This window comes from Scyliorhinus canicula, chromosome 2 (assembly GCF_902713615.1).
Source record: "Scyliorhinus canicula chromosome 2, sScyCan1.1, whole genome shotgun sequence".
In the NCBI taxonomy this organism is placed as follows: domain Eukaryota; kingdom Metazoa; phylum Chordata; class Chondrichthyes; order Carcharhiniformes; family Scyliorhinidae; genus Scyliorhinus; species Scyliorhinus canicula.
Genome location: NC_052147.1, coordinates 115,470,491 through 115,494,050, shown reverse-complemented (window position 1 = coordinate 115,494,050; position 23,560 = coordinate 115,470,491). Strand labels below are relative to the sequence as shown.

Below are 23,560 nucleotides of genomic sequence, written 5' to 3'. Positions count from 1 at the left end.
ATGCAGTGAGTTGTACAGAATAGATCATGATGAACAAAGCTGGATCACCACGATGAAATGACGTTTGCGCGAGGATGCTACAATGGGGAAGCTTATGATTCTTCGTCCTAGAATATTAAAATGCAAATGCGTGAAATCTGGAAAACCCATCAAAATGGAGGCAAAAGTTATTAGACAGAACATCATAGCCCAAAGAAAAGTTGCATCAGATCTGCTAAGCATAAATAGCCATGAAAGCTGCATGAAGGAAGAAAAGTTTGTCAGAAATGAACGTGGCATGTTGCAGTAAACTAATCCATGTAGAAGGGCTTGTGTGTTCTGGAGCTAGCAATATTCTTTAGAAATAAACACTTACGTACACACACGCACACACAGACACAAAACAACAAGGATTACACCATATATGAATTAGGAGGCTCTAAATGTGAAAATGATAATTGAAAGATTCTAAGACAAATGTTAAAGGCACAGACTAGTGGACAGTGTTAAGGTGGGGGGAACAGACAATCAAGAATCTTCACATAGATAGAATAGCAAGGAGCTCGAACTCATAGCGCAAAGCAAAGTTTGCGAATGGTAGAAGTTCCTTTGATCAGTAATAGTTACTCGCGAGTTGTATCCTCTATGCCTTCTGAGTTCATCTTTAAGCCCTTCCAACCTATGGTGGAGCTAATGCGTAAACAAAAACAAAAGATTTATAATGAACAGAGAAGCTCAGAAATCTAATAAATTTCTTTTAAGAAATGAAATACGTAAACAAAAGAACTAATGAGAGGTTTATTATAGGTTTGGCCTTTTACAGTTTTCAAACACACTTGCTACTAACACACGAGAAAACATGCAAATTGTGGAACCACCAGCATTAACCCACACACAAGACTGGGAAAACAGGCAGGAACTGCTTTGCTGATTCAAGCAAAAAAGGGCCAGAAAACACAGAAAGGAAATTAAAGGAACATGAAACAAGTATCAGTTTTACTGCATGCTACGTTCCCCACTATGATCCGGCATTATTATATTTTTGCACAATGATAATTTCTTGTTAAATAATAATTAAATAAACATGAACATGCCTAGTCCCATAGATCAGTGTCCCTCTCACTTTCTTTAGATGAGTGGCTTTTTACTTTTACACAGCCCCTAACCTCTGACCCCTCAGCGTAAAGTGATTGACAGGTCCGCACAGTAATTTCTGCACCGGTTGGAATGAATCAAAGCTGAAGTCTCCTTTCAAAATTGACAATAAGAAGCATGTTTGGAATTGAGCTAGTTGCCAGAACTATACATTTTTTGAAAGGCTAAAATCATACTATGGAAGATTCTTTCATTTACATGAAAACAAGAATAAAGAATAGAAAAAGAATGCTGACATTGAATGAAAAATGAATGCGATTGAATTGCTTTGTAATCTGTGGTTGCTATCAAACTCGGGTGGGATGAATGGACATCCATACAACTGGCTTACAAGACAAAGAAAGCATAAGCTTAATAATGCACTGATAGTGAAGACTGATGTACTGAATTTGCAACTTTTTTTTTACCCTTCTGTTTATCTGTCAGTACCACCCTTGACAGCAATATTTAGTGCACCCACCCTTGTGCTTGATAATGAAAATCAAAGGAGAAATTTAGGCAAGGGAAGATTAATGGCATTAAGAAAAACAACAACAGAAGTACACTATAAAGGCAGTGAGACATGAAAAAGTGAAAATGGAGAAAAATGTACAGTTCATCTCAAGTGCTAGAGAAACATCTGTCTCAATTTATGTTGAATGTATGTTTATATCCCCGGCTTCACCAGTATATTCACTCAATTAACAGTCATCTGTATCGCTGCTGTTAATATTGACTGAATAGTGCTTTTTAGATCACATCACTGTCATATTAATTGAGGTGGCACTAGCGTCAGGCTGGTGAGAGTGAAAAGTATTGTATGCTCATTAAGCCACAACCTCAATCAGTTCCAAGTTAAACTTTGAACAACTGTAACAACATCTGATCTTTTCTCATTTGGGGTGGAGAGTGGAGAGGGTGAATTGATGATTTCAGTTGCAAGCGATCCTAAATAAATATCAGGCCCCTTTTGCATTCCTTTGTCTAGTATCCGTACACATGTATATTCACCAAAGTATCACAGAAATCCACGCGGACCCACTTGTTTCAATGTGCGCCGTTAAATGATTTCTTCAACTACAACTGAATCAATATCTTTTTGTATTTTTTCACCGCTCCTCTTTGCTGCATGCTTTGTTTGACTACATATTTGTTAACGATATCAACAGTTGCCTTTGGTTCATACATCAAGTGGGTGTAACATTAGTGGAGTGCCAGTATTGCTCAGGTTTTAGCAAGGGTTAATTTATTCAGAAGCTGTGCGGGTGAAAGCCGAGATACCATGCAGTGGCCGGGCCTACGACTTACTTATATGCATGTGGCACATGCTAGCTCCTGTTAACTAAGCAAAAAAAAACACTTACACCTAAAACTGAACAGGAGGAAACTGAATTCAGTCAGAATAAGATTGTGCCGTAGCTGACTAACTCAGTATTCATTTACCTCAGAAAGAGGTGTAACTAACCTAACTAATGTCAAATCAGTTCAGAGATCCAATTATAGCAGTATAATTAATTCTGATTTGTCACAATTTGAATGGATTGTTAATTTACATGAATTATCAGGCAGCAAAAGTGCTTTAACCTATGTGGGCTGAAAAGATTTTAAATAATTATTATATTCACTCTCTAAATGATAGACAGTATAATAACGTCTATAATAACTTCAGTATAATGTGACGATTTTGATTAAAAGCAGTTTTTTTTACAGTTATGCTGTTTCAGACAAAAAAAAATACCAATTTAAGTTTCAAATAACAAAACAAATCATATTCCTGCTCACCTTCCCAAAAATGACGGCACTTTTAATGTAAAACACACATCAAGGAAACCATTAATTTGAACCTACAGCACAGAGTCATATCATTTGGCCCAATTACCCTGAGCCAGCATTCATGCTCCGCACAAACTCCCCCCACCCTGCTTCAGTTAAAGCCAGCTGCCTGTCCCTTTATTCCATAGAACCATAGAAACCTTACCATGCAGTTGCAGGACATTTGACCTATCGAGTCAGCTCCGACCCTCTGAAAGGGCACGCTACCTAGGCCCACTCCCCCACCTAATCCCATAAACCCGTAACCTCACGTAACCTGCTTATTTTGGATTCTAAGGGGCAATTTAGCATGGCCAATCCACCTAACCTGCTCATCTTTGGACTGTGGGAGGAAACCAGAGAACCTGGAGGAAACCCACGCGGACACGGGGAGAACGTGCAAACTGCGCACAGTTATTGAAGGTCGAAATTGAACCCAGGTCCCTGGCACTGTGAAGCAGCAGTGCTAAACACTGTGCCACCATGCCGCCAACTCTCATGTACTTAACTAGTTTCTCCTTAAAAAGACATCCATGATAATCACCTCAAATACTGCTCATGGTAACAAATTCCACAATATGACCACTCACAGCATGCAAGGGTTTCGCCTGAAGCTTTTTGTGTCAGAGCCCACACTATGCTGGTTTAGGGGCTGGTCAATTCCTGGATGCGGCCTCCGCCGAACAGGCACCGAATGTGGCGACTAGGACCTTTTCACAGTAACTTCATTTAATCCTACTTGTGACAATATGCGATTATTATTATTATTATGCAAGAGCAATTCAGCTAATGGCATTCTCCTGCATTATCCCAACAGCTCTGCAGATCATTCCTTTCAAGGTAATGATTCAATTCCCTTTTTAATAGCCACGATTAACCCTGCTCCACCAACACTCTCAGGCAGTGCATGCCAGATCCTAACTACTCGCTGCACAAAAGGTTATTTTCCTCATGCTGCCATTGCTACTTTTGAGAATCACTTTAAATTGGTTACCTCTGCTTTGCGATTCCTCCACCAATGGAAACAGTTTCTCCCTATCGATCCTGCAGACTGTCTTATGCAGTTGGCTCACATGGCTGAAAATCAACAATCTTGCCCCATTCTGCTTTTAGTTAAAGCCACCGAGAGGGCTATGAGTAATTATTTGAAGTGGTTGTGCCCTGCGTTTTCCATGTATTTCTCAATGGGAAGATTTGCGAGAAATTCCATTGGGTGTTGTGTTGGTGCCTTTACCACAAAAATGATACTTTCCAAAAATTAATTTGACGATGGATCATCCAGCCACATTAATCCACTTAATCACAAAAACATTGCCAAGATTTACTGAGCTCAGGTACAGTCAATACGTTCAGCATTTCACCAGAAAAGTTAAACGTGACTTATTCTGTTTGTTAATGTTGTGGTGAAAAACTAATTGTTACAGATGTTCCACAGAATGAAGAAAATTGACAGGAAGCAGGTGGGAAATGGTCATTTTACTTGGCGGACCTGACTTTGAATTCACTCAGACTAAAGGCATTCAGTTGTACGCTTTCTGTCAGTTGTACGCTTCGATGAAAAATGGAAGACCTGATCAGTGCTTGGGGTGGGAATGCTCCAACAAAGTACCACAGTTTTGAGGTAGCCAGCATTGGTGTACCGGTTTTTCATGTTTCTCTTTGTATTTGCTTTATTCCCCTCGTTTTTGTTCACATGCACTATTCATCCCAAATATGCCTTTTAATGGTTTGATTTCGCTCTTGATGCCTTCTATTGTCTCATCACATTATCACTTCTGCCTTTTTAACTATTTCCTGATTTCCACATAAATACTTTACAGGCGTGTGTATACATACATACTATATGAGATTAGCTGATTTCAATGGTTTCAGTCTTGCCACTCAGATCTGGAGAAACCCGTTCTACTTTCTCCTTGGGAACATGTAGAAGCTAGTGGAACTGCTCTGTGTGGACATTTACCTTTACTGGAGATAGATTTGCCTTGGCTGCAAAGTGGGAATATGACTGAAGCCAACTCTGAGCTGAAACTGTGCGGGAATATCTGGTTCTGAGACTTGCTACTGCCAAGATGTGTTCCAAATTTCACTCAGCTTGGGTGTGTGCAAAACAAAATTCTCAGCAGACACTGTTGGAGTTAAAGTAACGATTACAAATGCTGGACAATAGGACATGCGCTAAGATGTGCTTTGACTGATAATTTGATACCAGGTTTTCAAGCTTTGCTGAAAGAGAAAGAGTGAAGAGTTTGCATTAAGTGGTGGTACTGTAGATATGTGTTACTTAAATACACGTGAATTACCATTATCTTATTTTGCGAGTGTATGTAAGGCGTTTCATAGTAAAATTAGTGCATGTGGCTAAAACAGTGCTCCTGTAGTCACACCTGTGCTGATTCAGCGATTTCCATTGGGCAACGTTTGTGTCAACAACAGGTTAGAACACACGACAGGCCATTCCACCGGCTGCTGCTTTCACGTCATGTGTTCCATCTACTGGAAGTTAAAAATTGCTCCGGGGTTCTAGGTTTCTAATAGGAACCCAATTTGTATGAACTATTGAGGGGTCAGTCTGGGTCTCCCAATATGATGGACCCCACCGAGCTAACGAAAGGCCGGATGCCACGAGGACAGAGTAATGAGCGGCACATCGTGATTTTCAGCGTGCTACATTCCTATTCTCACTCAATGGAAGGGTTGAAAATCTGTGTTCTTGCTTGCCATAACTAAATAAGACCGTTCTTTGAGGTACGATATCCATGGCCATTCCTTGCAGGGTAAGCAATCTGCTCCAAGACGTCAACTGGTGCTGCTCTGAAACTGGCCATAATGTAGATGTTTTAATCCTTTTCCTATATTTCCATCCTCCACACAAAATACTTGGCCTCTGCTGTCCCTTCACACCACAGTGTGTTGGGCAGTGGCACTGTAGCACACAGAGATGGTGAGCGATGGACTGTCCGACCACAATATGAAATAGCACATTTATAGGGTAGATCTTCTGATTGTATGATTCATGCATGAATACTTCAAGATTGAAAACAGCAGAAAAACAATGTTGTATGCATGTGGGAAGCATTCATATGTGAACTTTGCTAATTGGAAGATGTGTCCTACTTTTATCGCCTCTTAGCATTAGAAGTGCCACATGGCATGAAGGGCCAATCATTAACAAGCAGCAGAATGAAAACTGCCAGAGTTCAAGATGTCTAGCTATTTGAAGCAATTTGGGCATAACTGAAGTCTAAATCAGAATAATTTCAAGGCATTTAGACAGTTTTGACATCTGATTTCACATGAACACGAACATCAGTGAAAAGGGATTCCATTCACGAGCAAAAAATTAAGTACCAACAACTTAATCTCCAACATCTTCCCGTCTGAAATTGTTTGCAGTTTTGATAGTCTGAACTGTGTAGGATTGAATTTATTTTTTTGAATTCATCTCATCTGAATGGAGTTTTGCAATAATTCAGAGCAGAGTTGAGAGGAAGCACATCCAACAAGATTCCCATTTAGCTTCAATTGCACATAGTCTTAATGATCTGGCAAGCATAAGTTCCTAATTCAGAAACTGTTCCCAAAGGGCATTAAGGCACACACATGCTGCTTTACAACAATTTTAGTTAAGGAAGACTGAATGTTACGCACACAGAATAATAATAGATGTGCAGAAGCAAGATGTGTACAATGTAAAGCACTTCATTTCTTAGGCAATCTGAAGCGAGTTTTAAAGCTGTTTTTGTTGACAAAAGTGGGTATTGGGAAGGCTATCGTCAGTCTATCAACGTAGATTGGATTACTGCAAGGAAAGCCAATTATAGTCATAGTGGATGAGGGAAGCAAGAAAGTACTAAGGCTGCATAGCTGTCCACCTGAAAAGGACACGATCATGTTGAAGAAGGCAGCTCAGAAAACAGCAGTTGAAACACGATATTTTGGAAAATATTCTAGTTGTATTTGTGAAATTTCTATGGCAGTAATACAAGATGTTAAAAAGTCAAAACAATGCAGACTCCCGAGCATTAAAGATAGTGAGGCAGTTGGCAATTAATCTGAATTGCTCAACTGACATGCTCAACTGGATATTACTGATGATACATTTAAATCAAAAAGCTACCAATTACTTTTCAAAGGTCTGCAGCTTATGATGAATGCACACCATTCTAGGTTGCAAACTATGTTCTTTTTAATGGACTCAAGAAGTAAACTAATTATCAGGGAGCACCCTTTATGGTGAAAGTCGACGTTTAACTGTCAGAGAATAAAGTAAGCCATAGTTGGGAGCCACCACGAAGCAAGACTTGGAAGTCAAATGTGAGGTATGTCAAAAATCTCCTTTGAAACTCCTGTCTACAAATCTCCGACAAGGCATGAGGAGATTGTCAAGGAAGTCAGCTTCAGTCACACAGCCTCTCTGAACCTCTGAAAATGAGGTTGGGATTAGAAGCAACAAAGCTGTCTGCTATTCAGTGGATATGTGAAGCAGTGTTCTTGGATTTTGAAAATTTCCACAAGTTCTTCTGCTACTCACTTCTTTTGCTGAAAAAACATTTTGAGAATTGCAAATATAAGCAACGCAGAAGGTATATTTTCATATGATGCAGTTCAAACTAATTCCATTAACAAATTGTGAGGAAAATACTTTCCATGCTGCCCATAAGCATACAATGTAATTATTACATTTCCATCATAAAGATATGATTCATTTCACTAAAGTAATTTGATTGGCTGCAACATGCATTCACTGTGACAAATACTATAATCGATCTCCTAAGCATCTTAATTCCCCCCCAAATTATCAATTCATTGCAACCCGTGACATTAGAAATGCATGTTGCAAAACTAGGCAAGACCCAAGTGCCATCTACTGGGTAGGAAGATTTGGGACCAGATTACTATTCGCAACAACAAACTAAAATGTTATTTTTATTTACACCGAAAAGCAAGGTAACTTCTAATTAGCATTATTAAAGTCTGCCCCTCTGGTGCTGAAGCAATGTTTCATTTCATTTCTCCACAACCACTACCAGGCAGAAATTAAACATTACAAAATACCTGTTGTTAGTATAGATGTTGGGTTTATTAATTTGGCTTTCTGCCCTGGTTTCCTCCCACAGTCGAGAAATATCCAGGTTAGGTGGATTGGCCATGATCAACGTGCGAGGTTACAGGGGAGTGGGCCTGGGTGGAGTGCCTTATTGGAGGGTCGGTGCAGAGTCGATGGGTCGAATGGCCTCCTTCTGCACTGTAGGAGTTCTATGGGTGGATTCTATGGATAAGGAGGTAACCTGGGACAGCTGAAATGATCCAATTCATCACTTTTGATCAACAGTTGATTTTCAGAGAGTAAATGGCAGTGATATGCGTGCTTTCACTCACCATTCTATTATCTGAACCTTCTGGCGACTTGCCAATCTCCTCTAAGTTATTGTAGCAGACATTTAGTTCATAATTCATGTGCTTTAGAATGTAGTTTTTAGCTTTAGGAATTAAAGAATTAATTGTAGAAAATGGTGGTATCGAACTGAGAAACAGCTCTGGTGTGAATGCAGTCCAAACAGACCTGGTTTGCTACACTTTGTCATGTGAGAGTACCTTTAAGAAATGGGTGTTTACTACTGCAGTGATGTCAGAGAGTGGGTGGAGCTGGGCTGTCTGTCAGCTTTTTACTTTCGTTTTAGGCTGTTTGCTGCAGGGTGTGTTTTAGTTTCGTTTTCAGAGCTGGATAGCTGCAGGTACAGCCAGAAGGTGTCTGAATCTCTCTCTGTAATCTAAAGACTGTAAATCGATCCTGGTGATTTAAAACTAATAACAGTAGTGACTTTAACCTGATGTGCTTCTGGTAAAAGGTGTTTTAAGTCTTATGGATGTTAAAAGGCAAGTTTAAAGTATTACTTAGTGTTGTAGTCTTTGGGGGTTATATTTGAATTAATGGTTGCTAAGATGTTCACTGTATGTTTTAAAAAGCTTAACTTGAGTTCATAGAATAAACATTGTTTTGCTTTAAAAAATACTTTTCCATTTCTGCTGTACCACACCTGTAAAGTGGGCCGTGTGCTCCCCATACCACAATCTATTAAAAGTTGTGGGTCAGGTGAACTCCATGATACACTTTGGGATTCTCTAAACCCTGGCCCATAACAACTTCAAAAATAACTTGTGTTTATCTTGCATGATCAGTGATAAAAGTGCAAACTCAAAGAGTGATCCACTTACTTCAATAGATTATTTAAATTGCGTATATAGTTCCCAGATTAAAAGAATGTAAAAGCAGGATGCGAATTGGAGAGTTCCTTAACAGGGTCTACATTTCTGGAGAGACGGTAATTACATCTATTAACAATGTAAAGTATTCATATGGGTCACAGGATCAAAGAGTTATGCTGAAGATAAAAACAACTGTTTGTATTTCTGATTAAATCATTCCAAAACATGCCACATTGTTATTGAGATAGTAATTCAGGGTGAAGCCTTGGGTAGAAGATTATTTTGTTTAATCTATCCATGTGTTGGATATTCAGTTTGGATTTCATGAGGGAATGACAGCTGAAGATTTTCACTAGCTTGCAGCTGGTGGAAGAAATCTACAGTGGTCCTCAGAGTCTTGCAGCAGAAAGCAGTCAGCTTGGGAAGCTGTGGGAAGGTAGTTGGATCTGCCAGAAACCCGAAGAAGAAGCTGAGGCATCCACAGTTGTGACGTTGGTAAAGAAAAAGGTGAAGATTTGTGCAGCCAAAAAACTTATGGAAAGCTCCCATAGAATCTTACTTTGGACGAATCGTTTAAATACAAAGGCGAATTGCATCTGCTCCAAAGCACTATTGTCCTTGTCCTTCTAGATGGTTTAGAAGGTAATGTTGAAGCAGCCTTGGTGAGCTGCTTGTTATCATCACAAAACAATGCCATTCTCACGTGTCATTAGCTGGGAGACTGGCATTTTCATCCCCCCCCCCCCCCCCCCCTTCCCCCCAAACACACAGTACCACATACCTGTTCCTTTTTGGCCACTTTTTATCCCAAATATACTTCAGATGTACTGCTGATTAAATATATTTCAAGTCATGAAGGGCATTGGTTAAGTTGATTTAAATGGTTTATTGTGATGAAAGGCTCAAATTCCAGAGGTCACGAGTTGAAGATTAGGAAGCAAGAAAATAAATCAGACAGAAATTCTTCCCTAAGCTACGATGATATTTTTTTGAAACAGAACATAAAAGGTGTTCAAGACGCAATTAGATTAGGTTCTAGGGAAGAAAGGGACTGAGAGAAGTGATGAGGAGGAGATAGATGGAAGAAAACAAAAATACTGGTGGTCTCAACATAAATGAAAAATACAGAAAATATAAAGATCAGTCAACATCTGAAAACACAAGCAATATTTTGGGTGTAGCCCTCTTGTCAAAACAATCTTGGAGGAAGTATCTGACCGAGAGTGTACAGCTCAAACAGTAATTTGTTTTCATCTCTCCTCAGATGCTAACTATAGGTAGCACAGCACCAGGGTCCCAGGTTTGATTCCCGCCTGGGTCACTGTCTGTGCGGAGTCTGCACGTTGTCCCTGTGTCTGCGTGGGTTTCCTCCGGGTGCTCCAGTTTCTACCCACAAGTCCCAAAATACGTGCTTGTTAGGTGAATTGGACATTCTGAATTCTCCCTCTGTGTACCCGAACAGGCGTCGGAATGTGGCGACTAGGGGCTTTTCACAGTAACTTCATTGTAGTGTTAATGTAAGCCTACTTGTGACAATAAAGATTATTATTATTTCCAGAATTTCCTACTTTAATTTCAAGTTGTAAGTGTGGTCAATCAAAATGGCTAGCTTGTCAGATCTAATTGACTTTTCCTGTTCAAAAAAGTCTTGTGCTGCCTTCTTACATTTGCTCAAAGGCCCTAGTTCCATTTCCAGAGCTTGACTATTTACAGTGAGGTTTAAACGATAAAATGACGGGTAATCAAGAAAGGACATTACAATCTTTATCATTCTTTTCCTATAGGCATGAATGAATAGTGAAGCTGGCAATTTGTCAGATTGCATCTTCAATTAGTAGCTGGCTTTCCTCCCTTGGTGCAAACTATAAGAGCAGATTTAACCAAATATAATGCCTTTTGGTATAATAGTCAGCCTTACACATAAAATTATAGTACTAATGAAAGGAAGTGGAGAACAAACGCAATCCATGATTTATGTAGAAGTTCCTTATTCTGTGCTTCAACAATTTTGAAGTTGTAAAGTTTAGCACTTATAACACTTAGACTTATGGGTCTTTAATGATCGGGGATTCAGGTGATTTTCTAAATAAATTCAGAATCTGTTGGGATTGTATGTAATGACTATACTACCATCAAGTTCAATTTGTTCAGCCAAGTATTGACAAAGGGTTAAGTAGGTGACTAACTGTTCATTTTCATAAACCGTTTGGTACCTTCTACATTTCTTTGTACTCACGTGCGACTGGCACTCTCACTTGCCAGTGGTTGGTTAGAAAACTCACATCCCTCCAAGTGTTAACACCTGGTTAAACGGCATGGCAAACTTCATCCAATTGGAAAGGATCAAATTCGCCCTGAGAGGGTCGGTGCAGGGGTTTTTCAGGCGATGGCAACCCTTCCTGGACCTCTTAGATCAGAGAAAGAAACTGAGGCCGTGACAGCAGCAACCCGGGAGGGGAGGGGAGGGCGGGAGGGAGGGGGGGGGGGGGGGGGAGGGGGGGGGGGGAGGGGAGACAACAATGAAGGAAGTACGGTAGCGGTGGTGGCACGGGCAAGGCCTGCCCGAGGACGCTGCTAGAAATGATAAGTTGGTCTGACTGTCGGTTCGCCGGCGGGGTGGGGGGGGGGGGGGGGGGGGGTGGGGGGGGGGGTGGGGGGGGGGGACGCGCGATTAGGGGGTGGGGGGGACTTTTTTGTTAAGTAGGGGGGTTTGACTTTGTTTTGTTATAATTTAAATGTAAATGTAGGGGGGGTTAAAATGTTTGTATTTTGAAAAATTTCTTCAATAAAAATTATTAAAAAAAAAAAGAAAACTCACATCTAGCTGTAGATGCTTGTGGTGAAGAGGATAAGAGCTAAATCATGTAGGGCTGTAAATGCTCAGTGACATTTGAAGGTGTAATCGTTTTACTACATAACAACATGAGAATGCTTCAAAAAGGAAAAGGCCATATTTTCTCAAGAGGACATTGTACACTTTACATTGTTTTAACCATGTCTTCTTTGATTTCCCAGAGAAACTCTAGTAACATTTCTTCTATATTCAGTTATTTTCCAATTTTTTGCAAATTGTAGCGTGTTTTATCCGTTACTTTATTTGAAATAGCAGTAATTTAGACAGAAAATACTCAACTATATCAAGATCTTCTGGGGCTGTGACTTATAGCTGTAATTTGACAAGAATTAAATACACCAGGAAAATGATAATCCGATGAAGTCCAAAAGCTATGATAGAAGTCACTTATGTGAAATTTTAATGCATCTCCAATATTGACCATGTAACTCTGAATCAGGGGGAAAACTCTCTGGTGGTTGGAGCTGTACCTGGCACAAAGGAAGATGGTTGTGGTGGTTAGGGATCCATCATCTCAGCTCCAGGGCATCAGTGCAGGAGCTCCTCAGGATAGTGTCCTAGGTCCAACCATCTTCGGCTGCTTCATCAACGACCTGCCTTCCATCATAAGGTCAGAAGTGGGGATGTTTGCGGATCACTGCACAATGTTCAGCATCATTCGTAACTCCTCAGATAATGAAGCAGTCCATGTCCAATTGCAGCAAGACCTGGGCAATATCCAGGCTTGGGCTGATGAGTGGCAAGTTACATTCACGCCACACAAGTGCCAGGCAATGACCATCTCTTGCAAGAGAGGAACTAACCACCATCCCTTGACATTGAATGGCATTATCATTGCTGAATCCCCCGCAATCAACATCCTGGGAGAAACTGAACTGGACTAACCATATCAATACTGTGGCTACCAGGGTAGGTCAAAGGCTAGGAATCCTCTGGCAAGTCACCTCCTGACCCCCAAAGCATGTCCACCATCTACAAGGCACAAGTAAGGAGTGTAATGGAATACTCTCCACTTGCCTGGATGAGTATAGCTCCAACAACACTCAAAAAGCTTGACACCTTCCAGTACAAAGCAGCCTGCTTTATTGCTCCCCTTCCACAAACATTCAAGCCCTCCACCGCCGACAAACAGTGGCAACAGTGTGTACCATGTACAAGATGCACGGCAGTAAATCCCCAAGGTTCCTTAGACAGCACCTTCCAAATCCACAACCACTACCATCTAGGAGAACAAGAGCAGCAGATACCTGGGAACCACAGCACCTCGAAGTTCCTCTCCAAGTCACTCAACCACCCTGACTTGGAAATATATCACAGTTCCTTCACTGTCGCTGGGGCAATATCCTGGAACTGCCTCCCTAAAAACATAGTGGATGTATGTACACCTCAAGGACTGCAGTGGTTCACCAGCATCTTCTGAAGGGCAACTGGGGATGGACAATAAATGCTGGCCTAACCACATCCCGTAAATTAACTAAAAAAAAAAAGTTTTAGAACAGGATTTTTCAAAGTGCGGGTCACGACCTGCAGGTGGGTCGTGGGAAGGTTTAGGGAGGGTTATGGAGCAATGAGTTTTGCCATCCATGCGGTGGTACCAATTGAGAAGCGCCCAATGGCTTCTGCCAGAATTTTAATTGAGAATGGCGGCCACTAGAGTGCAGTCCGTCAAAACGACGGTGCTCCCGAGGTTCTTGTTCCTTTTTTAGTGTTTGCCCATCTTTATTCCTAGGGCCTTTTTCAGGAGGGTGACTAGCAGCATCATGAGCTTTGTTTGGGCGCATGGGACCCCGAGGGTGAAGAGGGTCTTCTGGGAGCGGGGTAGAGATGGTGGGGGGCTAGCGTTACCCAATCTCTCGGGGTATTATTGGGCGGTCAATGTATCGATGGTGCGCAAGTGGGTGATGGAGGGGGAGGGGGCAGCATGGAAAAGGTTGAATATGGGGTCCTGTGGAGGCACAAGCCTGGGGGCCCTGGTAACGGCGCCGTTGCCGCTCCCTCTTACGAGGTATACCACGGGTCCGGTGGTGGAGGCTACCCTCAAGATTTGGGGGCAGTGGAGGCGACATAGGGGGGAAGTGGGGGGCTCGATGGAGGCTCCGCTAAGGGGGAACCATTGGTTCGTCCCGGGGAACATTGATGGGGGGTTCCAGGGTTGGCACAGAGCAGGCATCAGAAAGCTGAGGGACCTGTTTATTGATGGGAGGTTTGCGAGCCTGGGAGAGTTGGAGGAGAAATTTGATCTCCCCTTGGGGAACATGTTCAGGTACCTGCAGGTAAAGGCGTTTGCTAGGCGGCAGGTGGAGGGATTCCCTTTGCTTCCCGCGAGGGGGGTGAGGGACAGGGTGCTTTCGGGGGTCTGGGTCGGGGATGGGAAGATATCTGATATCTACAAGGTAATGCAGGAGGTGGAGGAGGCGTCAGTAGAGGAGCTAAAGGCTAAGTGGGAGGGGGAACTGGGGGAGCAGATCAAGGATGGGACATGGGCGGATGCCCTGGAGAGGGTTAACTCTTCCTCCTCATGTGCGCAGCTTAGCCTCATCCAATTCAAGGTGCTGCACCGGGCCCACATGTCCGGGACTAGGATGAGTAGGTTCTTTGGGGGGGGTCGAAGACAGGTGTGCCAGGTGTTCGGGGAGTCCAGCGAACCATGCCCATATGTTCTGGGCATGCCCGGCACTGGAGGAGTTCTGGAAGGGGGTGGCGAGGACGGTGTCGAGGGTGGTAGGATCCAGGGTCAAGCCAGGCTGGGGACTCGCGATTTTTGGGGTTGCTGTGGAGCCGGGAGTGCAGGAGGTGAGAGAGGCCGGTGTTTTGGGGGGAAAAGGGGGGGGGGGGGGGGCTTGACTATGTTTATTTAATTTTAATTTATTTTCAAGTTCTCCTGTTGTTTACTGGGTTTGGGGGGGTGGGGGGGGGGGGTTCGATATATGCGTTGCTACGGTCTTGGGGGTGTTATGCTTATTATGTTGTTTTATTGTTGCTTGTTACTGTTTGCTGTTATATACTTTGTAAAACATTTTCAATAAAAATTATTTAAAAAAAAAAGAGAATGGCGGCCACTGCAAATGAGAGGAGAAGTTTCAGATTTTGAAAGAGAAGTGGTGGGTTGAAAATTCCTTGTGAGGTTGAGGCCCCAGAACCAGTTATTAACTTACAGCTGACTCCAATGAAAAGACTATGTTGTTGTACCTGACCTGTGACAGCACATTAAAAACACGCCAAAAGCCCATGAGGCTGTCAGCGTTCTGGAGTAGCATCTTTCAGGAGTATCCAGTGCTGAGCAAAACAAGTATTTTGTTGCTATTGTCCTTCATGACGTACTACATGAGCGAGGTTGGATTTTCCGTTCTCACAAACATGAAGACGGCACAAAGGGACTGGCTGAAGTTTGCACCTGATATGCACATTGCCCTCTTCTGCTGTGAATCTGATTGGAGTGAGATCATGAGGACCAAGCAGGACCCTTTCCCATTAAAGGAAAGTGAACTGATTTGGGCCGCGAAGGTCGGCTGGTGTGGGTCCCAAAGGTCAACCAAAAGTGGGTCCCGGGAAAGAAAGTTTGAAAAACACTGCCTCAGAAGAGGTTAGCTGACTGTTTAGTGTGAGAGATGTGTGAAAGGACTCTGTACTTTCCCTCAGCAGTGAGATCTCTTTCTCCACATAATCTGCGAAGGTGGCATCATGAATGGGATGTGTTTAACCTGTCAGATTTCAAAACAGTATTTTTAAAGAATTTTTTCATGTGGTCTGAGACAATACTTCTGCCTTTTTTTAGGCATTGCTTTAACAGCAGCAGGATCAGAAACAGGGTGGAAGGAATAAATCTAGTGGTGAGAAAACATATATTTTTGAGTAGCAGGAACTGCATTATTTTAGAGATCTAATGAAATTGTTTAGAAAGCTTAAGTATTTCTGCAGAAGCACAGTAAAATATGTAATTGAAAACATGCAACCTATTTCAACATATATATGTGAGTGCTAAAATTTATAACTTGGTTTTAAAATTGAGAAATCAAAATGCAACGGCTGTGGAAGCTCATTCATTGTGCATATGTCCAAGATAGAAATCGATAGATTTCTGAATACAAATGACATCAAGGATATGAGAGCAGTGGGAAAAATGGGAGTAAGATGTAGATAATCTGTTTGAATGGCAGAGCAGGCTCGATGGGCCGGATAGCCAACTCCTGCTCCTATTATCTATGTTCCTAAGCTATCATCAAGACAAAAGAAGTGGTCAATTTTGAACTGGATCACCAGGCAATGCACCAATTAAAAGGAGATATGGTGCCTGTTGAGAAAAGGGAAAAATACCAGTAAAAACTCTACTTTTGGTTGCATTTCATTGCTTCCCAAAGTTAACGAACAAAACAGCATAGCTTCAGGTATGAGAATGCTTGCAGTTATCAACAATTTTGTGATATTAATGCAGTCATCATTATCCTATTGGCATATATTCACCTTGAAGCAAAACAGCTCTGAATTAATCTGAATAAAAGGTACTCTCAGATTTCTTTCAAAATGTTATGAATTTCAGAATGTTAGAAGTTCACACCAGGCAACCAGAAAGGCTGCTCGTGAACTTTTGAAAGGTATAATATTTTAATTTTGCTCACGTATGATGCAGCTTTGTTCAACAATGGCAAACTGAAACTTTGCATCTGAATTGCATGATGCTCTTTGAACAATGAAAACTTAAATTTCCTTTGAATCTGAAATGTGCTGCCCTTTTCCCCTTCTTTTACTGCTTTTGTTATTAATACCTTTCTTCCTGCAGAAGCTTATAGGAATCTTTCAATTACAGAAGGAATGAGCTGAAACAGATTGGGTGCATGAAGCAAGTAAGCACATGAATTTGATATGGTACAAAATAGCCATCTAATATGAATAAGCCAAATTAGGTGCATGGTGCTACACTTCAATTGACAGAGGATTTTGGGTGCTTAGCATTGTCAAAAGGAAATATAATTTAATGTTCAAGAGATTTTCACACATTCCCTCAATTTACCCATAATTATATGCTCTGCTATTATGGAGAAGCACAACAGTTCAGCGTAGTGAGTATATCTATCTGCAGGCCGCTGGGTCCTCACATCCTCGCAAAAGGATTTTGTTCCACATGGTACATGAACCAGGCTCTGTACTTCAGCATCTTTCAGCATGTGTGAACTTGAGCTTGTGAAGCAGGTTTACCGACCTTGAAAAATCAGTTGCAGGTGTTGCTGATTTGTGGGACAGTTATGAATGACGCACATTTATAAAGCTCTACCTGCTGCTTCTATATCTCATGTATGATTTTTCTCTTCTGCACCGTCTGTGCCACAATGACGTTTCCACCTTGGCCAAGTCAAAGCTCTTTTTGCATAAAGCTTTGGTAAGAATGGCAATCATTTGACCTGTGTTCTACCAATCTTATTACCTCAGGTCAAATGGTTCTATAATAGAGCCTTTATCCTGTATTAGGGAGCATGGACACTAACAGACAACTCCAAAAAGTTAACAGCGCAAGGCTCATCCAATATCTGAAATGACTGAATGTTTTGGTCCAATCCAAGTCACAGAGAACAAAGTTATACTCTTTCTGTTGCAGTATTTAATTGCGCATGGTACATCTGATTCAGGATTTTAATATGCCACAGCAGAAATCAATCCAAATGCCCAATGGAAAATCCTACCAAATTCTCATACCAATAAGTGCAGGCTTGATTCAGTGTGAAGGCTTTAAAAGCAATCGACCCACAGTCCTCCACTGCTCCTGATATGACAAGCCCTTCATTCCCAGGATCATTCTTGTAAACCTCCTCTGGACCCTCTCCAAGGCCAGCACATCAGAGCCTTATACAGCCTTGGCAGTCCATCCCTGCTCTTGTATTCTAGCCCTCTCGAAATGAATGCGTTTGCTATCCTAACTGGCAACTGAACACGCACATTAACCTGAACCAAGGCTACTCAGTCAGTTTGTGCTTTAGATTTCCAAAGCCTTTCCCCATTTAGAAAATAGTCTGTGCCTCTATTCTTCCTACCAAATTGCAAACCTCACACTTTTCCACATTGTATTCCATCTGCCACTTCTTTGTTCACTCTCCTAGCTTGTCCAAGTCCTTCTGCAGCCACCCTGCTTCCTCAATACTGCCTTTCCCTCCACATATCTTTGTATCATCTGCAAACCTAGCACCAATGTCCTCAGTTCCTTCTTTCAGATTGTTAACATATATCACAACTTGTGCTTGCAACACTGACCCCTGTGGAACACAACTAGTCACCGTCTGCCATCCCGAAAAAGATCCCTTTATCCCCACTCTCTGCTAGTTCTCTATCCATGTCAGTACCTTGCCCCTAACACCATTGGCTCGTATCTTATTTAGCAGCTTCCTGTATTGCACATTATCAAAGGCCTTCTGGAAATTCAAATAGATCACTTCCACTGGATCTCCTTTGTCTAACTTCCTTGTTACCTCCTCAAATAATTCTAATGGACTTGTCAGGCATGACCATCCCTTGACAAAGCCATGCTGCCTCAGTCCTATATTACCATGCACTTCCAAGTACTCCGCAATCTCATCCTTAATAATGGACTCTAAAATCTTACCAATGGCCAAAGTCAGACTAACCGGCCTATAATTTCCTGTAATTTGCCTCCCTCCCTTCTTAAACAAGGGTGTTACATTAGCCATTTTCCAGGCCTGTGTGACCGTCCCTGTGATTCCTGAAAGGTCACCACCAATGCCTCCACAGTCTCCCCAGCTTTCTCCTTCAGAACCCTGCAGCGTAAGGCGGCATGGTTGCACAGTGATTAGGATTGCTGCCTCACGGCGTCGAGGACCTGGTTTCGATCCCGGCCCAGGGTGGCTGTCCATGTGGTGCTTGCACATTCTCCCCATGTCTGCGTGGGTCTCACCCCCACAACCCAAAGATGTGCAGGGTAGGTGGATTGCCCACGCTAAATTGCCCTTAATTGGAAAAATATAATTAGGTACTCGAAATATTATATAAAAAAAGAACCCTGTGGTGTAGTTCATCTGGTCCGGGTGATTTATCCACCTTTAGATCGTTCAGTGTCCCCAGCACCTTCCCCTTAGTGATAGCCACTACACTCACCTCTGCCCCCTGACTCTCTTGAAGTTTCGGTATGTCACTGGTGTCTTTCACCAGGAAGACTGATGCAAAGTACCCTATTCAGTTCCTCTGCCATTTCTTTGTTCCCCATTACTACTTCTCCAGCCTCATTTTCCAGTAGCCCAATGTCCATTCTTGCCTCTTTCTTACATTTTATATGTCAATAAATATTCTTGCAATCTTTTTTATATTACTACCCAGCTTACACTCATATTTCATCTTCTCACCCTTGTGCATGTTTAGTTGCCCTCTGCTTGCTTTTAAAGGCTTCCCAATTCTCAGGCTTCCCATTAATCCTCGCCTCATTGCTTTTTGCTGTACCTGACTTCTCTCGTCAGCCATGGTTGCCTCACCGTCCCCTTAGCATGTTTCCTCTTTCTGGGATGTATTTTTGTTATGCCTCCCGAATAACCCCCAAAACTCCTGCCAGTTATGTTCCACTGTCTTCCCTGCTAGGCTCCCCTTCCAATCACCTCTGGCCAGCTTCTTCCCTCATGTCTTTGTAGTTACCTTTATTCAATTGTAATACAGTTACAGTTCACAGGCGACACAAAAATTTGGGAGTTGGGTATAGTGAAGAGGATTGTCAGAAAATACAACAAGATATAAACTGGTTGGAGTCTTGGGTGGAAAAATGGCAGATGTAATTTAATCCAGACAAGTGTGAGGTAATGCACTTTGAAAGGTCCAATGCATGTAGGAATTACACAGTAAATGGTAGAACTCTTGCAAATATTGACAGGCAGAGAGATCTGGGTGTGCATGTCCACCGATTACTGAAAGTGGGAACACATGTGAATAAGGTGATCAAGAAGGCAAACGGCATGCTGGCCTTCATCGGTCGGGGCATTGAATATAAAAATTGGCAAGTCATGTTGCAGCTGTACAGGACCTTAGTTAGGCTTCATTTGGAATATTGTGTACAATTCCGGTCGCCAAAAGTGGATGCTTGGGAGAGGGTACAGAAGTGGCTTACTAGGATGTTGCATGCTATGGAGGGCATTAGCTATGAGGAGAGGTTAGATAAGCTCAGTCTGTTCTCACTGGACCGACGAAGGTTGAGAGGCGACCTGATAGAGGTCTACAAGATTATGAGTGGCATGGACAGAGTGGATAGTCAGATGCTCTTTCATAGGGTAGGAGTGTTGCGTCCAGTTCTGGGTAGCAGACTTTAGGAAGGATGTGAAGACTCTGGGGAGAACGCAGGAAAGATTCACAGGAATAGTTTCAGGGATGAGGAACTTCAGCTATGTAGATAGATTGGACAAGTTCCTGTTTTTCCTTGGGGAAGTAAAGGTCAGGAGGAGATTTGACAGAAACATTCAAAATCATGAGGGATCTGGGCAGAGTAGACAGAGAGAAACTGTTCCCATTGGTGAAAGGATCAGGAACCTCAAGGACGCAGATTTAAAGAAATTGTCAAAAGAAGCAGTGGCAACATGAGGAATTTGTTTTTTCATGTAACGAGTAGTTAGAATCTGGAATGCACTGCTCGAGAATGTGGTGGAGGCAGGTTCAATTCAATTCACTACTCCTTCAGAGAGGTTCACACACAATGGGCCAAATTGCCCACTTCTGTGCTATAACCATTCTCCGATTCTTATTCCACATGTACTTTATCCTTCCTACACCCCTGCTGCATTGAATTAATTACATCAATCATATAGTCTACTCCTTTAACGTTCTTTCCCACGAGCACAAAACTGATGAAACCTTTAACTCCCACTGTCTTCCTTCCCTCCTACAATCTTCATCCTCTGAAAAGCCAGTTTTGTTGTCATCGAAATACAACTTAAACGGGTTTACCTCAGCTTTTGTATTTTTTTTCATGTTCAAAGCCACCTTCACATATAAAATCAAGAAATTTACCCAATATCTGACCACATTAATTGCTGAATGGTTAAAATCAATTATGAGGACTTCCGCTTGTGGCCATGGAGTGATTGGTCACATAAAGGGCTGTTCCTGTTCAAAGTCACAGAATATGGCTCTTTTTACCCAGATCCAGGTGGAATTTTGATGAAAAGACGTAGGTGAATGTTAGAGGAGTAGTTTACCCCTGGAATGGTATGTCTTCTGATCACCAGACCCGGCAGAAAACAGTGAGAGGTTTGGCTGGAAAGTTGAAACAGTCTTGTGCTTCACAGACACTCTCTTCCAGCATGCAGGCGGGGGAGGGGCAAGCTGTAAGGCCCCAGATACAGGAACTGATGACTTTTTCAACGAGGAATTCCATAAACAAAGGAAAGAAATGCATGAGGATCATGCAAAGGCCATTGCAGAAGCTGTGGCGCCCCTGAAGCGTATTTTGGAGTGGATGGAGAGATGTTTGGAGGTGCAGGGGTCACAGATGCGGGAGTTTGAAGGAGTGATCTCGGACCACAGGATCATGTGGTGGCTTTGGAGGCAGAGGTGGGGCTCCGAGGAGACCTTTGTAAAACGCTGAGAGCAAAGGTTGAGGAGCAGGAGAATACCTCGAGAAGACAGAACCTGCGAATAGTGGGCCTGCCTGAAGGAGTGGAAGGTGTGAGTGCCATAAGGTACGTCTCAAGGATGCTGGCGGGACTGGTGGCAGAAGGGGTGCTAGATAAGGCACCTGAAGTGGACCGAACGCATAGGTCTCTGAGGCAGAAGCCTAGAGCTGGGGAGCCGCCGCGGGCGCTGATTGTGAGACTCCATAAATTTGTGGAGAAAGAGAAAGTGAAGCCAGGGAGAAGTGAGCTCCGACTTGGAGGGAAATAACGTCTGGATTTATCAGGAGATTGAGATTGTAAGGAGTTGTCGGGGTGAAAAGGTTATGTGGGGATGGATGTTCCCAACCCCCCTCCTGTTTTATGGGACTGTTTGTGTTTAACATCTGTTTGTTTGCTTTTGGAGAAGGCTACCTGGGGTTCAGGAGAAGTCCTTGTTTGGATGGGGGAGGGTAAGGCCAGCAGGAGGCCTTCTTCTTTGAGCTGAGGAGTGGGGCGGGAGGGGGGGGGGGGGGGTGGTGAGAGAGGGACAGGGAGGTCATTACGATGTGCCTTTGGCCAGGGGCAGTCGCGCTAGCAGGTCATGCTGGTGAACGGAAATGAGGTGGTGGGGGAGAAGGCCAAGAGGGGTGGCCGGGGGGAAAAGGGGAAGTGGGGGGGGGGGGGGGGGGGGTGGGGGGGGGAAGAAGGGGAAGGGGAAAAGCATGGGGGGGTTTCTGCAACGCGGCGGGGGTGGTGACATGGTCACGGGCGAAGAAAGGGTCCATCTGGGATGGGCTAGGTACAGAGTGGAATTAAAGGGGTAGGAGTTAAGTGGAGAAGATGACGGACGGTAGAGGGGATTGGAAGCGCAAGTTAGGATACACCCTGCTGGAGCTACTGTTGCTTCCGGATGTGGAAGGGGAGGGAAGAATTGGGGATATATATAAGTGGCTGGGGAAGAAGGGAGGCAAGCGGGTGGTGAAGATCAAGGAGAAATGGAAAGCGGAGTTGGGAATGGAGATCAATTGGGGAGTATGGAGTGAGGCACTGCGAAGGGTAAATGGGACCTCCTCTTGTGCAAGGGTGAGCCTGATACAGTTTAAGGTGGTGCACAGGGTGCACATGACTCGGGCGAGAATGAGTGGGTCTTTCAGTGGGTAGCAGATGAGTGTGAAAGGTGTGGGCGGGGGCCAGCGAATCATGTGCACTTGTTTTGGGGTTGTGAAAATTGGGAAGATTTTGGGTGGGAGTGTTCGCCGTCTTAGCCAGGATAGTGGAGGAGGGAGTGGACCCGGATCCTTTTGTGGCGATATTTGGGGTTTCAGAGAAGCTGGAGCTCATGGAGAGGAGGAAGGCCGATGTCTTGGCCTTCGCCTCTCTGATTGCACTGGGACGAATTTTGCTGGAGTGGCGGCCGGCATTGCCACCAGGGGGTAGCAGCATGGTTGGGTGACCTGTATGACTTCCTGCCGTTAGAGAAGATAAAGTATGAGTTAAGGTGCTCAGCAGGTGAGTTTGAGAAAAGGTGGGGGATGTTTGTGACCATGTTTGAGGAGCTGTTCGTCGCAGGGGAGTGGTGGTGATGGGGAGGGGGGAGGGGTGGGTGATGAGGAGGGGGGAGGGGTGGGTGATGAGGAGGGGGGAGGGGTGGGCAATGGGGAGGGGGGAGGGGTGGGTGATGGGGAGGGGGGTGAAAAAGGAGAAAAATCTGTACAAACTGTATAGTTGATTGTTGGGAAGAATGTTTCCCGAGGTGTTTATTTGCTGTAACCTACTTTGATACAAGTTTGAATAAAATGCGTTAAAATACAAAAAAAATCAATTCTGAATGTATTTAAATGTGAATACACAACCCTGCTTTGATGAAGAGTCACCCAGACTCAAATATTAGCTCTATTCTCTCTCCACAGATGTGGTCAGACCTGCTGAGATTTTCCAGCATTTTCTGTTCTTGTTTCAGATTCCAGCATCCGTAGTATTTAGTTTTATATTCTGCTTTTAATCT

The 23,560-nt window shown here is 43.2% G+C and overlaps 1 protein-coding gene across 22 annotated transcripts in view; it reads right to left on the bottom strand.

The window, feature by feature from the left end:
- The window catches only part of LOC119957355 (gephyrin), a 671,364-nt gene that overhangs the window by 165,498 nt on the left and 482,306 nt on the right, over positions 1 to 23,560 (bottom strand). For 13 of the 22 annotated variants that reach the window (XM_038785368.1, XM_038785379.1, XM_038785283.1 and 10 more), the window contains one exon: positions 607 to 669. The exons of the other annotated variants lie outside the window; for them this stretch is intronic. In XM_038785368.1, the coding sequence (XP_038641296.1) occupies positions 607 to 669 (63 nt within the window). The remainder of the gene's footprint in view (positions 1 to 606; positions 670 to 23,560) is intronic. 22 annotated transcript variants of the gene reach the window in all.